This window comes from Elephas maximus, chromosome 24 (genome assembly GCF_024166365.1).
Source record: "Elephas maximus indicus isolate mEleMax1 chromosome 24, mEleMax1 primary haplotype, whole genome shotgun sequence".
NCBI lineage: Eukaryota > Metazoa > Chordata > Mammalia > Proboscidea > Elephantidae > Elephas > Elephas maximus.
Genome location: NC_064842.1, coordinates 58,048,148 through 58,064,666, shown reverse-complemented (window position 1 = coordinate 58,064,666; position 16,519 = coordinate 58,048,148). Strand labels below are relative to the sequence as shown.

General features: G+C 37.5%; 1 protein-coding gene and 1 long non-coding RNA gene across 2 annotated transcripts in view; one reads left to right on the top strand and one right to left on the bottom strand.

Moving 5' to 3' along the window:
* The first annotated feature begins 3,048 nt into the window (after positions 1 to 3,048).
* The window catches only part of LOC126067029 (uncharacterized), a 158,501-nt gene continuing 145,030 nt past the window's right edge, over positions 3,049 to 16,519 (top strand). Inside the window, exon 1 of the long non-coding RNA XR_007515308.1 lies at positions 3,049 to 3,408. This is a non-coding gene — a long non-coding RNA (uncharacterized LOC126067029). The remainder of the gene's footprint in view (positions 3,409 to 16,519) is intronic.
* The window catches only part of RGS13 (regulator of G protein signaling 13), a 36,655-nt gene continuing 30,523 nt past the window's right edge, over positions 10,388 to 16,519 (bottom strand). Inside the window, exons 4-5 of the mRNA XM_049868601.1 lie at positions 11,850 to 12,016; positions 10,388 to 10,570 (exon numbers count right to left, since the gene is read on the bottom strand). Coding sequence (XP_049724558.1) covers positions 10,388 to 10,570; positions 11,850 to 12,016 — 350 coding nt within the window. The remainder of the gene's footprint in view (positions 10,571 to 11,849; positions 12,017 to 16,519) is intronic.

Here is a 16,519-nt window from a genome sequence, read left to right as displayed (position 1 = left end):
AGATACAGCTATAATAACAACCTTCCATTTAAAACAGTCTGTTTTGGTAATGGCGTTTTAAATTTGAGTACATATTTATATCTGTTAGAACACTGTGCATTTGCTTTCCCTTTACCTTGTTGGTGGGAGGTAGTACTTATAACGATTAAGGTATTACACTCAGAAATGTCTTGTTTCTTGATGAGAGACACTGAAAAAGTTATTGAACTTTTCAAATTCTAGGATTCCCCAACCTTGATTAGGCTTGTTGGCAGGATAGGGGTATATGAATTACATAGAGAGGATGCCCTGACTACCTTCTCCAGTGCGCCTCCATCCTGCCCTGCTACTCTCTGTCATTATTTTATTTTTCTTTCTTTATAGCACTTACCATAAGCCAACATGATTTTATTTACTTTTTGGATTACTTTTTAATTATATAAAGGCAAGCACACTTTATGCTTGGTTTACTGGAGATTTCATTTCTCTGAGAACCAGGAGAAGCTCAAATAAATCTTTGTCAAATGAATGAATGAATAATGTATCTATAACCCACCCAAAAGTTAGCACAATACCTATCATAGGAAAACTCAGTAAATAATCATTATCATTATTATAAATGTGGTGATGAGCTTGTAATGAGAATTGAAGAGTTATTAGCATGTTATTTCCCGAGGTTTCACTGAGTGCTCTGGGCTCGTACCCTCTGCTTGGCACAGTTGCCCTATAAGATCTCATCTGGTCCCTGATTTAGTCATGCTCATTGTTTCTCTCTCAGGTTTCATTTTGGGCATGTAGGCACCTCACACTTGACACGTGCTCCCAGCCCTGCTCATCTTCTGGAGCTCCTTACCTCCTTTGATGGCACCTGAATTCACCTTGCTGTTCAAATTATCAACTTTGGACCAGCCTTGACCTTTCCCACACCTGGTCAGTTCAAAATTTCTCCCTCAGAAATGTCTTTCCTGATTTGCATAGTTCAGATTATCATTGCTTCTCATTTGAGTTTTTATAATAACTGATAATATGGCTAAGGAGCCCTGGTGGTACAACAGTGCTCAGCTGCTAACCAAAAGGTCGGCGGTTCCAACTTACCAGTGGCTCTTCAGGAGAAAGACCTGGCAGTCGGCTGCCATAAAGATTACAGCCTTGGAAACCCCATGGGGCAGGGCACGTCCACTGTGTCCTATAGGGTTGCTATGAATCAGAGTCAACTCGATGGGACACAACAATGACAACATGGTTAAATTTTATGGAACACAGTGTCAGGAAGTTATATGCCCTTTACATATACAAAATTCTATGAAGCAAATGTTTAATGCTATCATTTTACACATGGAAAAAACCAACAGCACCAGATTTAGAAAGATTAAGCAGTTTCTTAAATTCTCACAGCTGCTGAATGTTGCATCCAGGATCTGAACTTAGATCTGTCTGATTCCAGACCAACTTTTAAATCTTCCTAATTACCACACTATCTTATAAATCTTCCTAATTACCACAAGATTCTTCCTTTTCCAGTCTTTGTTCCAATTCACATGGCCTTCTCTTTCCTCTGAGGGATCTACTTATTGTTCAGGATTCATCTAAAACATCACTTCTACTCTTTCCAGATTGGGGGGGGGGGTGGATGCTTCTGTTGGAATTCCATGGCACTCTGTACACAGGGCTACCTTGGCCTTTATTGTTTTGCATTTTAATTATCAATTCACACATCTGTCTGCTAGACTGAGTTTCTTGGGAGCAGAAACCTTACAGAACTAATCTTTGGATATATAATATCTGTACTCAGTAGGAACTGGGTAGATTTTTATACTTCTATAAATGCTATTTATTGAGAAATTTAATCCTTGTTCTTATTTTTATAATTATTAATTTTTTCTACTAAAATAATGCAGTTGCTGAAAGTATGGTGAGACTGATGAATTATAAATAGGAAAGTGTTCATCTCTGCCAAAATACTTGAATCTGAATGGTACAAATCTCTGTCGCTATCTTTTTTGGGAGAAGATAAGACCTTATTTTTATTCAGAGACAACAAAGGCTTATCTCACCCACCTCCAGTGTTTGATAATGCATATATAAAATTAGAAAAAAAATTATAAATATGTTCAGGTTCTGATTTCAGAAGTAAATTGAACAATATGTTTCTAATGTTTGAATCTCAAAGTACTGTTAATCATGAGGTTAACTGAGGCCTCAAATTGATGAATTCCTCCGAGTTCATAGGAAATTTTACAAAGGTCACTGACCAATGTGGAATGCACCCAGGCTGCTAACAAGGAGACAGGGTTCACGGTGATCATAAAATCGCAAACCTCCTCTGTGCAAAGAATTTAATTTCACCAAAAAGTAAACTGGTCTTTGCCCTTGTTTCCTGAAAAGACAGCTCTGGAGTTTCCTGAGTAATTGAGAGGTACCTTATCCAGGTCACAAAGTCTGCCTGGCCCATTGCAGGAAGGAAAGGAAGCATGATTTGATTATGTTAAAGTTAGGAAAAAAAAAAAAAAAGAACCATTGCTGTTGAGTTAATTTTGACCCTACAGGACAGAGTAGAACTGCCCCATATAGGGTTTCCAAGGAGCGCCTGGTGGATTTGAACTGCAAACCTTTTGGTTAGCAGTCATAGCTTGTAACCACTACACCACCAAGGCTCCGTGTAACTGACCTAAGATGGAATGCTCCATTTCACTGAACAAGAGGTTTTCCTCATAGGCATACAAATGAACTACACAAATAAACTCTATATGTTTTAATTTGTTTGTACTTTGGTTATTTTTGACCCTGTGGGACAGAGTAAAACTACTCCATAGGGTTTCCAAGGAGTGGATGATGGATTTGAACTGCCGGCCTTTTGGTTAGCAGCCGATCTCTTAACCACTGCACCACCAAGGCTCCGTTTAAGGGTAAACTAAATATCATGTCAAAATTGTGTTTATATGGATATATTTTTGTAATCATTTGATAGGTATCAATTCTTGAATAATTTTAATAAAATAAATTATTAACTTAAAAAGATCTGAGAAAAAATGAACAAGATTTAGAATACTCTAGCTCAAATGATCTCAAACTTTTTTACTTTTTAGTAAAATGAAATACATAACTTCCATGTAAAATTCTTGGACAGGCAGTGCTTTAATTTAAATTGTCTTCTCCTAAGTCCAAAATTTCAAAAGAACTCTCTTAGACAGTGCTTCATGAAAAGTGAATAATTTGTTATCCATCTCCTCATGAAAGGTCTGGCTTTTGGAGGGCTTTTTTTCACTCTTCGAAGTGAGTCGAAGCTAGTGACGGGGAATGAATACATTAGTATGGGATGTAACAAACACTCTCAACATGGGGCTCCCTCCATCACCTAATCCCACCTCTTTATTTAATAGAGAAGGAGACTGAAGCCTCGTGGTCACAAAAGGACAAGGGCATTATTAGGTGAGTGAACCAGTTCTAATATAATTGCTTTGTCTCTCAGTCCAAAGGTTTTTATTTCATGACACACAATGTGATGTGAAGGTGCTGAGGTTGCTGAGAACAGGGATTGTATTTAGGAGGTAAAATCAGTGAATAAGCAAAACCGAAAGAAGCCCTGGTGGCTGGCGCATGGTTAAGCACTTAGCTGCTAACTTAAAAGTCAGTGATTTGAACCCACCAGCTGTTCTGCAGGAGAAAAGACCTGGTAATCTGCTCCCAGAAAGATTACAGACTTGGAAACCCTGTGGGGTGAGTCTACTCTGTAACATGAGATCATTATGGGTCAGAATCGACTTGACAGCACACAACAACAACAACAAGTAAAACTGAAAACTAGACTAATCCTGTTTGGAGTACAAAATATCCACCCACTCAAGGGAGAAATAAGAATGCTCATTATTCTGATTCCATTTATTAATATGTCAGTGTTTGGCTGCTTTAGTACAGTGTGGCTGAGAATGGCCTGAAACGTTCTGAAACTGCTCAAAGCATGTGTGTTACGGTCATGCAAGTAAAATTTTGCCTAAAAACCTGTTGCAGTCAAGTCGATTCCGGCTCATAGCGATCCTATAAGGACAGAGTAGAGCTGCCCCATGGAGTTTCCTAAGCTGTAATCTTTACAGAAGCGGACTGTCATATCTTTCTCCTATGGAGCAGCTGGTGGGTTCAAACCACTGACCTTTTGTTTAGCAGCCCAGCATGTAACCACTGCGCCACCAGGGCTCCTTGTCCATAAATATATTCGTTTGCTGGGGGTGTCAAATGAGGAGACTATTTGAAACATGTGGAAACATATTTTTTTGTGACTTAGAGTGGTTGGGGATCACCCTCAAGTTCAGGAACCTAAGGCTTCAACCTTTATTCTTACACTGGTATTTTTAACAAGAAAAAAAACAGAGGCTTAGATAAAATTGGACTACTGTGTGAACAGTTTCCTCAGCTTTGTTGTTGTTAGCTGCCGTAGAGTCACCCCCAACTCATAGCGACTTCAGCTAACTAAAGCCAAAACCATTGCCATCAAGTCAGTTCAAACTCAGAGCAACGCTGTAAGACAGAGTAGAAATGCCCCATAGAATTTTCAAGGAATGGCCGGTGGCCTCAAACTGCTGACCTGTTGATTAGCAGCTGAGCTCTTAACCAGGTAGCCACCAGGGCTCCAACTAGTCAGCTTTAATTAAACGTGTACTTTTTAAGGAAAATATTTCTTTGTACAGCTGATTTTCTCCTTCAGAAATGAATTTCTCAAATATTCTGTGTTATAATGCCTTTTCAGTCCATTTTGAGACCTGAGAATCATTTTTTCATAGTAAAACTAAAATTCTTGAATAAATTTTTCTGTATTTAATTCTTTGGAAAAATACTATTAAATATTTTAAGTACTATATTCTTTTTTTCCTGGAGTCTTCTGACAAAAGCTAAGAAGCTGCTATAACAGGAAAGCTAAAAACAATCTTTCCGTGACTGATAGAAATATTAAATGGAAGTCAGTTAAACATTTAGAAGCTCTGTTTTTAGAAATTATTTTGAAAGAAAAGCTCAAATACATTCGCTCACACACTCATTCAGTTTACTTTGCTGACATTGAAAAAGTTGAAATAAGAATTACAAGTGGTTAAAAAAAATAATTCAAGAGAAAATTTGATATACATGCTAATAGTTAAAGCAATTGACCAGATTATTACTGTTTCACCGATGGAATGACCAGAGCACTGCTTTAAGCATATTCTCCCACCACCAGGCTATTAACACTCGTGCATTTATAAATTTTTCTGTCCCTAGTTGGTTCACATTGTCACACTCTCTTGTATCATCAATATTTTGTAGATTGGTACTTTTGTTTACCCAGCCTTTCTATGCATCAGACATAGGGCTTAAGTTCAGGCCCTGATGCTCTCATTGTTAGGTATACAACAGAACGAAACCCTGCCCAGTCCTGTGCAATCTTCACAATCGGTGCTGTGCTTGCGCCAGTTGTTACAGGCACTGAGTCAGTCCATCTCACTGAGAGTCTTCCTGTTCTTCACTGACCCTCTACTTTACCAAGCACCATGTCTTTCTTCATGGACTTGTCCCTCCTGATAACATGTCCAAAGTATGTGAGACGAAGTCTCGCCATCCTCATTTCTAAGGAGCATTTTGGCTGCTCTTTCTCCAAGACAGATTTGTTCTTTCTTCTGGCAGCCCATGGTATATTCAATATTGTTTGCCACCACCATAATTCAAAAGTATCAATTCTTCTTCTGTCTTCTTTATTCTTTGTCCAAGTTTCACATGTATATGAGGCAATTGAAAATACCAAGGCTTGGGTCAGGTGCACCTTAGTCCTTAAAGTGACATCTTTGCTTTTCAACACTTTAAAGAGGTCTTTTGCAGCAGATTTGACCAATGCAGTGCGTCATCTGATTTCCTGACTGCTGTTGATTGTGGATCCATGTAAAATGAAATCCTTGATAACTTCATGATGTTGTTTGTTGGTCCAGTTGTAAGGATTTTTGTTTTCTCTACGTTGAGGTGCAATTCATACTGAAGGCTATAGTATTTGATCTTCATCAGTAAATGCTTCAAATATTCTTCTCTTTCAGCAAGCAAGATTGTGTTGTCTACATATAGCAGGTTGTTAATGAGTCTTCCTCCAATCCTGATGCCCCATTCTTCTTCAAATAGTCCATCTTCTTGAATTATTTGCTCGGCATACAGATCGCAATAGGTATTGCTTTTTAAAAGTTGGTAGTGCTCAGTTAGGGTGTAAAGAAGAGATCTGACAGTAAATTTATTAATTTATCATGATTTTCCAAAAAACTGATGCTTTCATTTATTTATTCATTCACTCATTCATTTACCCACTTTTTTGAGTATGTGCTATGTTCCAGCAACTCTGCCTAGCGGTTAGTGCATAATGTAAAATGTGATATGGCTTCTGCCTCAATAAACTTATGTTCTTCTATTACTTCTGTCCTCTGGGTCAATGAACAATATTACTCATTGTTCCAAGAATCTTAATAATACTCCACCTTCCCCCATCCAGTATAAACCATGCATTTTTTATCACTTTATACACATCATCACCAAAATTTAAATACAATGAATAATGTAAAGAAAATGATGTTTTATTCTTCTGAAACTTCTGTGTCTTATAACTTGGTAGAAAGAGCAATCTATGAGGGCTTTCCTTGAAGCTGGAACACAGATTTCAGCAGTGAATGACATGGGGATGGGAGTGGGATGGGGCTTGTTGACAGTTTACAAACACCTGAATATGTGTGATTTTTAGAAGAACGCCTATGGGGCAAAATTTTTTTTTGAAATATATTATGGAGTCCTAGTGGTGCAGTGGTTAAGAGCTCAGCTGCTAACCAAAAGGTGAGCAGTTCAAATCCATCAATCCCTCCTTGGAAACCCTTTGAGGCAGTTCTAGTCTCTCCTATAGCATACCTATCAGTTGGAATCGACTCGAGGACAACAGTAATGGGTATAAAATGATATTTTCAATCGCCTCATATGCATATGAAAACTGGATAATGAATAAGGAAGACCAAATAAGAATTGATGCTTTTGAATTATGGCGTTGGTGAAGAATGCTAAATACGTGATGGACTGCCCGAAGAACAAATGAGTCTATCTTGGAAGAAGCACAGCTACAGTGCTCCTTAGAAGTAAGGATGGTGAGGCTTTGTCTTATGTACTTTGGATGTGTTATGAGGAGGGACCAGTCCCTGAAGAAGAACATCAGGGTAAGTGAAAAAGAGGAAGGCCCTCGATGAGATGGATTGACACAGTGGCTGGAACAATGGGCTCAAACAGTAATGATTGTTAGGATGGTGCAGGACAGGGCAGTGTTTCCTTCTGTTGTACACAGGGTTGCTATGAGTCAGAACCAACTTGAAGGCATCTAACAACAACATTAAATATACAAAATCAGAGGACAGGCAATAGAACACCATACCAAAAACAAAAATAAACAAAACCTTCAGATGCTGAAGAATTCAGTAATTTAAAAGTACTCAAGGTAATCAGAATTTTAGAGCTGGAAAGAAACTAAGGTATTATCCATTCTAATCACCTCATTTCATAGATGAGGAAACTGAGAAACAGAGACAATAAGTCATTTATGTAATTTTCTATAGCTAATTCAGAAATATATAAATTTATATAACTAATCTGGGAAGTCCAGAACTAAAACCCAAGTGTCTTGACAATGAATTCATTATTCTTTTCATCATGCACCTTACTCAATCATAGTGGTTTTTATTAAATCACTAATGTTTCTTTATTTTTCTATCATCTGTTGGGCTTCCTTAGTTTCAGAGTTGGAGGCAGTGTGGTTTACCACCATAGGCCCTTCTTAGCACCTGAACGTATTGATTGGCTATGTATTTACTCATGTCACTCATCTTTAAAAAGGGGAAAACACTACTGACAAAAAGCATGGGATGGTGTGAACCATAGAGGCATCTGACTCTTCCAGGTACTAATAAAGTACCTAAAACCCAGTGCCGTCGAGTTGATTCCGACTCATAGCGACCCTATAGGATGGAGTAGAACTGCCCGATAGAGTTTCCAAGGAGCGCCTGGCGGATTCGAACTGCTGACCCTTTGGTTAGCAGCCGTAGCACTTAACCACTATGCCACCAGGATACCTAAGCTCATGGAATAAAGAATGCAGTAGTCTGAGAATTAACTCATGCTCAGGACAAGAGGGAAAGCTCTGTTTCAAAAGAATAGGGAAATCTATTTTAAACCACTTTTTAAGTCTGAATATTTAAAATATTAATATGAATATTTAAAAATGATTCTAAGAAAAAAATACGTGTGTGAAGTTTTTCTTTCTTCAGGAATACAATACTAGGTACCTTGTACTTTCTAAAATCTTGTAAGTGTAAAAGACAGCAAGTCACTTGTAAATATTATGTTGAACTTTCAAATACAGGTGTTGAACCTTGGATTCTTTTAATGTGGTTTTAAAGTGACAGTAACTTAGCATTGAATAAATGTGTTAAATTGCCTACACTTTTCATAAAAACTATGGAAAGTAAAAATATTATATATTCTCACTACCGCGAGATGCCAACTTCGTTGTTGTTAGGTGCAGTCAAGCCAGTTCTGACTCATAGTGACAGAATGAAACACTACTTGGTCCTGCGCCATCCTTATAATTGTTGTTATGCTTGAGCCCATTTTTTCAGCCCCTGTGTCAATCCATCTCCTTGAGGATCTTCCTTTTTTACACTGGCCCTCTACTTTACCAAGCATGATGTCTTTCTCCAGGGACTGATCTCTCGTGATAACATGTCCAAAGTGTGTGAGACAAAGTCTCACCATCCTTGCTTCTAAGGAACATTCTGGCTGTACTTCTTGCAAGACAAATTTGTTCATTCTTTGTACAATCCATGGATATTCGATATTCTTCGCCAACACCATAATTCAAAGGCATCTATTCTTCTTCAGTCTTCCTTATTCATTGTCCAGCTTTCACATGCATATGAGGTGTTTGAAAGCACCATGGCTTGGGTCAGGTGCACCTTAGTCTTCAAGGTGACATCTTTACTTTTTAAAACTTTAAAGAGATCCTTTGCAGCAGATTTGACCAATGCAATTTGTCGTCTGATTTCCTGACTGCTGCTTCCATGGGTATTGATTGTGGATCCAAGTAAAAGGAAATCCTTGACAACTTCAATCTTTTCTCTGTTTATCATAATGTTGCTTATTGGTCCAGTTGTGAGGATTTTTGTTTTCTTTACTTTGAGGTGTAATCCATACTGAAGGCCGTGGTGTTTGATCTTCATTAGTAAGTGCTTCAAGTCCTCTTCACTTCCAGCAAGCAAGGTTGTGTCATCTGTATAATGCAGGTTGTTATTGAGTTTTCCTCCAATCCTGATGCCCCATTCTTCTTCATATAGTCCAGCTTCTCAGATTATTTGCTCAGCATACAGGTTGAATAAGTATGGCGAAAGGATACAACCCTGATGCACACCTTTCCTGACTTTAAACCATGCAGTATCCCCTTGTTCTGTATGAAGGACTGCCTCTTGAGCTATGTTTCAGTCCCTCATGTGCACAATTAAGTGTTCTAGAGTTCCCATTCCTTGCAATGTTATGCATCATTTGTTATGATGTTAACTTTAAGCCCTCAGAATTTTCTACTGGAAAAATATTCTTTTTTATTGTGTCTTTGAAAAACCCATGTATAAGTTTTTAGTTCACATTTGGATTTATTGATTATCAGGACCATGATGAATTCATATTGTGAGAAAAAAAAAATCAAAACATAGGAACAAATTTTTTCTACCCTTAAAGCCATAAAAGTATAGCAATAAATGAGAAAATTCACACATTTTTAGTTGCCTGGAATCATAAGGAACTTTTCTCGCATAGTCTATATATGTGATATAGAAGTTCAGTTATAAGCATAATAGTGGGAAAATTTTACAGATAAAATATTTCTCAGGAACACATCTTTTTGATATTGCTCATGACATAATACAATTTGATTGTACTATGAGACTAAGTTTGTCTATTAATTAAAGTTATTAACTCTATCTATAAAATTTTTTTTTTTATAGAATACATTCATGCTAGTGACATAATTCAGATAACTAGAATTTTTAAAAGAAATGATCAGTATGTCATGAGAGCAAAATTCTGTTAATAAGAAAGCATCCATTAGTTGACTGGTATAGTAAAAGCTTCATAATGTTGCCTTTAAGAAAGATCTTTTTCCTTATACATTAACTGATTATATATGTATGCCTTAAATTGTGTTATCCCCATAGTATAAGAGTTCTAGAGTCCATCCCCTTTGAGACCTATGTCTCTTTGGGAATAAAGATCAGTTGATAGTTTGATTTCTTCTATTTTATTCCTACTTCTGATTTTTCTAAACTAAAAGACCAAAGCCAGTAGTTTCAATATATCATCTTCAATTTAAACTTTCCAGTGGTAATCAGGAATTGTTAGACTGAATAGTCTTCAAAAGTTGTTGGTACATTTCTGACTTCAGAAACCTGGGGTAGGAATCCCTTTCCATATGCATATACACTATTTTTTGAGCCTCTTCAAAACATGTTTGAGTGGGTTCTTGAATATTCTTGATGAGGGTTTCTCTTGTAGAGCTGTCAATGTTAATCTGAAAAGTGAAATTACATGTAGAACATAAGTAGGTATAAATGAAGATGAAAATATATATAATAATAGAAAGGCCTAATTTATCCCCCCTCTCGGAACTGGGTAATTTTGTCTGCAGTTTCAAAGGTGTCTAAAAAGATTTATAAGTGATAAAATTTCTGCTTTTCTAAAAAGTAAACATCTACCTCCATGTGTGGAGGCGGGGAGGGGGGGAAGACACTAGCCTCAGGATGATGGAACTCTCAGAGACCATTGCTTATTTAACAGAATATAAATGGTTTGTTAGCAGCATCTACAAACAAGGAAGTTTATGAGATGAAGGTCTCTTTTAAGGAAAAGGGAAGTTGGCGCTATTTTAAAATTTATCTTCCTTAATAGTCATGAATGTTGATTTAATTGAATATCTCCTGAAATGGGAAGAAAGTGAGGAGGACTAGAGAAAAAGAGAAGAGAAGTGGTTATTCAAATGAACCAAATTTTTTCCAGGCAAGAGTTTTGGGAAACAAGTCGATCGTGTAGGACTGTCCTGAGTGATAGGGATCTCATGGGCCATCCTCTATCCTTATCCCCTTAAAAAGAACTTTTATTCTCATTCTCTCTCCACCATGAAGAGTCTCAGTGCATCTGTTTGACTCATGACTATTTTCTTTAGGCTGTTGGACATGATTGGTGGTAATATCAATGTGAGTGTCTGTTGGTTTGGCTAGTTTTAAATTAAGGTGAACAGTGAATGTTGGTATGGTGGAATAACTATCATGAGGATGGCACAAGACTGGGAAGTATTTTGTTCTGTTGTACATGGGGTCACTATGAGTCAGAACCGACTCAATGGCACCTAACAACAACATGGTGGAGTGAACTTTACTCAACCCCACTGGGGATGTCAACATGCTTATTTATGGTATTTGTAGTTTCTTCAGGCAAGGCCAGTTCTTTTTCCAAGGACTTCTTTTTTTAAACCTCTCCAGAGAATTAAGATAATGGGGAGAGGTTTTGGAGTCAGACAGTCTATGTTTTAATACTAACTTTTAGTATTAATAAGGTGTCAGAGTTAACTGCTGTGTGATATGGACAAATTAATTAATTTCTCAGTTTCACAGGTTTCTGATCTGTAAAATAAGTTCAACTATACTGCTTTTAGAGTATTACAGGAGATAATGGATGTGAAGTGCCTGGTATATAATGGACACTTGCCTGGTATATAATGGATACTTGACATATTAGTGCCCTCCCAGGGATGCACTGATTTCCACTTGCCATGATTTTTGGGTACTAGTTACCTCTCTAGGGGACTGCGGCTGGATGTAAATCTTATGAAGCTTCTTTGCCATAGAAATTCTGCTCCTCTGTGAGGCAATTTTCTTATAGGTTTCACATGCCATCCAAAATTTAATATTCTCATCACTGTGCTCCATTTTTAAGTATGCTGCATATAACACTGGGCCATCTAAAAGGAGTGAAGAAATCAGTTTATTTTCATGGGTCAAAATGATTTTTTAAAAAAGCAATATTTAATGAAGTTTAAATGAAAAGTCTGAATCAAAGCTCCTAAGTTATTTAATAAGTGAGTATTTTATTATAATATTATATATAACACTTAGGTGCATACATCTGAAGCATGTTTTGATAATGCCAGCCAATGGTGAGGTCATCTCTTTATTCTGAGTAATGTAGAGCAATATATCCACCAGTATGGATGCTCCTTTGGACATGTTGTCAGGAGGGATCAGTCCCTGGAGAAGGACATCATGCTTGGCAAAGTACAGGGTCAGTGGAAAAGAGGAAGACCCTCAACGAGATGGACTGACACAGTGCCTGCAACAATGAGCCCAAGCATAACGACTGTAAGGATGGCACAGGACCGGGCAGTGTTTCGTTTTGTTGTGCATAGGGCCGCTATGAGTTAGAACCGACTCGACGGAATATGACGACAACAACAACAACAACATGGATGCTCCTACAACAGATGGATGAAGCTCTGGGCATGAAGCTGACATGAAAAATCTAAGACCTCAAGCTAAATTGCAGTAAGAGAGGGGTTTATAATCTAAACAGGCGGGTCAAAGTTGGAAGTAAAATACCCAAGTCAGGTAAAAAAGTGATAAATTGATCAGTTTGTACAACCCGGAGTGTTTTCTCAATATCCAATCGGAGCAAGAGAACACAGATAGTTACAAAATTCAACTTCATATTCATGGTTTATGGTTGAAACTAGAAATAAGGGACCAGGCAACAAGTGGAATTCAGATGGGACGTTAGAAACTATCTCAGAAACTGGAATATGGCAGTGGATATGCTCAGCATACATATCAAATGATACTTGATGCCGGAGATGGTTATCTTCAGCTCTGATCTTAAACTGCCTTTCTGGAGTGAGTAGGTAAGGGAAAACATGTAGGAGGAGCTTTTCCTATTGAGGCATTATTTTGTAGGCACTAGTGGTTTTTTTTTTAGTGTTTGTGGAAGGAGCCCTGGTGGTGTGGTAGTTAAGCACTGGGCTGCTAACTGAAAGGTTGGCGGTTGGAACTCACCAGCAGCTCTGCAGGAGAAAGATGCAGCAGACTGCTTCCATTAAGATTACAACCTTGGAAGCCCTATGGGGCCGTTCTACTCTGCCTACACGTTGACCATGTGTTAGAATCCACTTGATGGCAACTGGTTTGGTTTAGTGTTTGTGGAAGAGAGTTAGGATAGCTCTCACAAATCTAAAATATTCACCAGAATCTTGAGGAGAACTAAAATTCTCAAGGTTCAAAATGAGTCCTTTGAGAGAAATATTAAACTTCTTTTAGTCACTAGGAAGTCTCTTGTCATATCTGAGAAACTGAATGACTAAATGATAAAACAATGCAACTTTGAATTGATGTTAATGCAAACATGCATGTAGGCACACTGAATTTGTGACCACGTAGAGACTTTTAGAGACTGTTAGCAGAGTTTTGATGAACAGTATCTTGGTCAGTATCATTATCTTTACTAGAAATGATGATAATCATATAGGATGGCAATAGCAAGTAAGTCACATTTTCCTGGATCTTCATATAAAAGTTTAGATTATGTTTCTGATCACTAGAAAGCCAGGCTCCTTGACTCCTTGCTTCCACTGGCTCTATCATCAATGATACAGGAATAGTAGGAAACAATTAAGGTATTTTATGTTCAAGAAAAAGAACTCAAATGAAGGCAGCGTCTGCCTAAGGAGGCACTAGAGTCGGGGAAAGCTGACAATCTGCAAGGAATATGCCATTCTAGGAATACACAACATCAGAGCATGGCCTACTGTTTTCATGTGAGCAAGCCTTCATGGCACTGCATGGGAGATGGTTCATCAGGAACATCTGTTGGGAAGACTAGAACGGAGGTAGGGGATGTATGGAAATGCTATGGATTAGGAGCATTCCTACCTCATGGATTAGTACGATTTAACTTAGATTTCAATCAAGAAGTTTTTTTTCACACTGAAATGATTTCAATATGTGCCTCACCTCATCATAGGTACAGAAAGATGGCAGCAGAGAACACAGATGTAGCAGTGGGTGCTCCTCTAAGAGAAATAGCTGAATGGGTAGGCAAGCAAACAAAATAAATACAACAAAAATCCATTTCTGATTTAACAAGGGGAAGCTCACATTTTGCAGTGGGTATTGAAAGAAACAGAGTTCTTTTAAAAAAGGCAATTAATATAGTTTGTACTTAGAGGAATTTTGACTGAATGCTTTAGTAAGAATTGAGAAGGACCCTGAGATAAAGAAATGAGCTATGGAAAAAAAAAGGATGAGACGTTGGATAAAAATCTACAGATTGAGGTTGAGAGTCAGCCAGCATTTCATTTTCACCAACTTCTTGGATGAGTTGAGTGGATGGGTGGGTAGGGGTAGGGAGGGAATCTGGAAATCAATATTAGATTACAAGGTATAGTATTCAGAATTTGTGTTTATGTTTAGCTTAATTATACTGTAGCCCCCCTTTATCCGCGGTTTCGCTTTCCATGGTTTCAGTTACCTGCTGTCAACCACAGTCTACAGCACTTGTGTTCAAGTAACCCTTATTTTAGTTAATAATGACCCTAAGTACAAGAGTAGTGATGCTGGTAATTTACATGTGCCAAAGAGAAGCCGTAAAGTGCTTCTATTTTATTATTAGTTATTGTGGTTAACCTCTTACTGTATCTAATTTATAAACTTTATCACAAGTATGTATGTTTAAGAAAATAAGATAGCATTTGTAGGGTTTGATACTATCTGAGGTTTCAGGCATCCACTGGGGTCTTGAAACATATCCTCTGTGGGTAAAGGGGGACTACTGTAGTAAAATGTTTATAGTTTCTCACTCCAGATGGTGGTTCAATTCTTGGCATGCCCAAATCCTTTGCTAAAGAAGCCATCTATGTGTTGCTTATATATGTTTGTATATAGATATTTGATGTGGTAGATTGTAGTATTGTTCTCAGTTATTCCCTGCCCTTTTTGTAGGAGGATTATACTTCCATGACATCTCAACCTTGGCATGGCCATTAGACTTGCTTTAGCCAATGAAATACATGCAAAAGTGCTAAATGTAGGTCCAAACAGAAGGTTTAAGAATCACATACGGTTCTGCCAGTGCTGTACCCCTGCTCTGCCACTTGCCATGAGAACAGTACATTCCAGAAAAGAGCTACTGCATTAGTCTGAAGGCCAGAATGAAGACATATGGAATGGAGCTGGAGCTGAGCCCAGCTGTCATGTAACATGAAAGAGAAACTACTTTTCTTAACGTAAACCACAGAGATTTTGTTACTGCATCATAACCTCGAGAAAACTGACCTGGACTGCTTGAGCCTGTGTGATGTTTAAGATATGATTCTGCTGTGATTGGTACCTTTTATGGAATTCTGCCCCCAAAAGGTTAATTTCTGTCTGAGTATGCCAAGCAAGCAGCTGAAAGTACATTTGTGTAAAAGTGTTCCAGAAATCTTAGTAATTATTAAAGTCAGAACTAAATTGCTCAGGTTAGAATTTCTGTTGACTCACAGAACAAGTGAATCATAAGGCGGAGAAGCCTTTTTCCAAATCAGGCAATGTAGCCCATTTTGAAGTTTTAAATGATCCTCATTTCTGAGCATTATGCTCAAGAGATCGTGATTCTACTTGAGCAGAGTGAATAAGGAATAAATAACAAAATTTCTCATTTCTGTTGAGAGGTTAGAGTAAATAGGTTATTGTCATACATAGTATACGCCTTTTCCCGGAAGAATGAGAATGGCAAGTTTGGGACTCTCTAGCTTGTTCTTTTTAAAAGAGTTCCTGAAATTAGTATTTCCGTGACACAAGAGGTGACACAGGCCAATATTCTTGATGTAGAAGTAAAATGTGGAATTTTTCTTGGTTGAGTTGGAACAGTGGGCCGTCTATTCCAGGAGAATGTAATCCTCAAGGCAGCGTGTGTTAAATCTTAAATGTGATTTATGGCCCAGTCTTCCATTACAGTGTGTCTAACCAAATTTTAAATCCATTTTATTTTCAATCTGTACCACTGGGTTTAATGAATTCTGTATTTTTACCACCTTCTGATAAGGTTTTGTAGTAAATTTTCTGTTTTTATTAAAATTCTCTGGTTTGGCTTCTATAATATTAATCACTACAGCACTGGATTTTGGTGAATATTAATCATTTTTTATTTTTCTTCTAACTACTCTTTATTGCATTATTATAAAAACAGTTGTAAGTCCTTTGGATTGGTTTTAAATACAGAAAATTCCTAATGATAATAATGACTATTGTTAATATTTGGATATATTTTCTTTTATTCTTTCAATCTTTTGTTCATGTAACTGCCTATCTAACTAGCATTCATTGATCTACACAAACACAGAAGAAAGAATTTTAAAATGTACTTAATATCATTTAGCAAACACTTTCTCCTTGTTAATTTTAATGATTACGTAGTAGTCCATTGCAAGGCTAGGCCA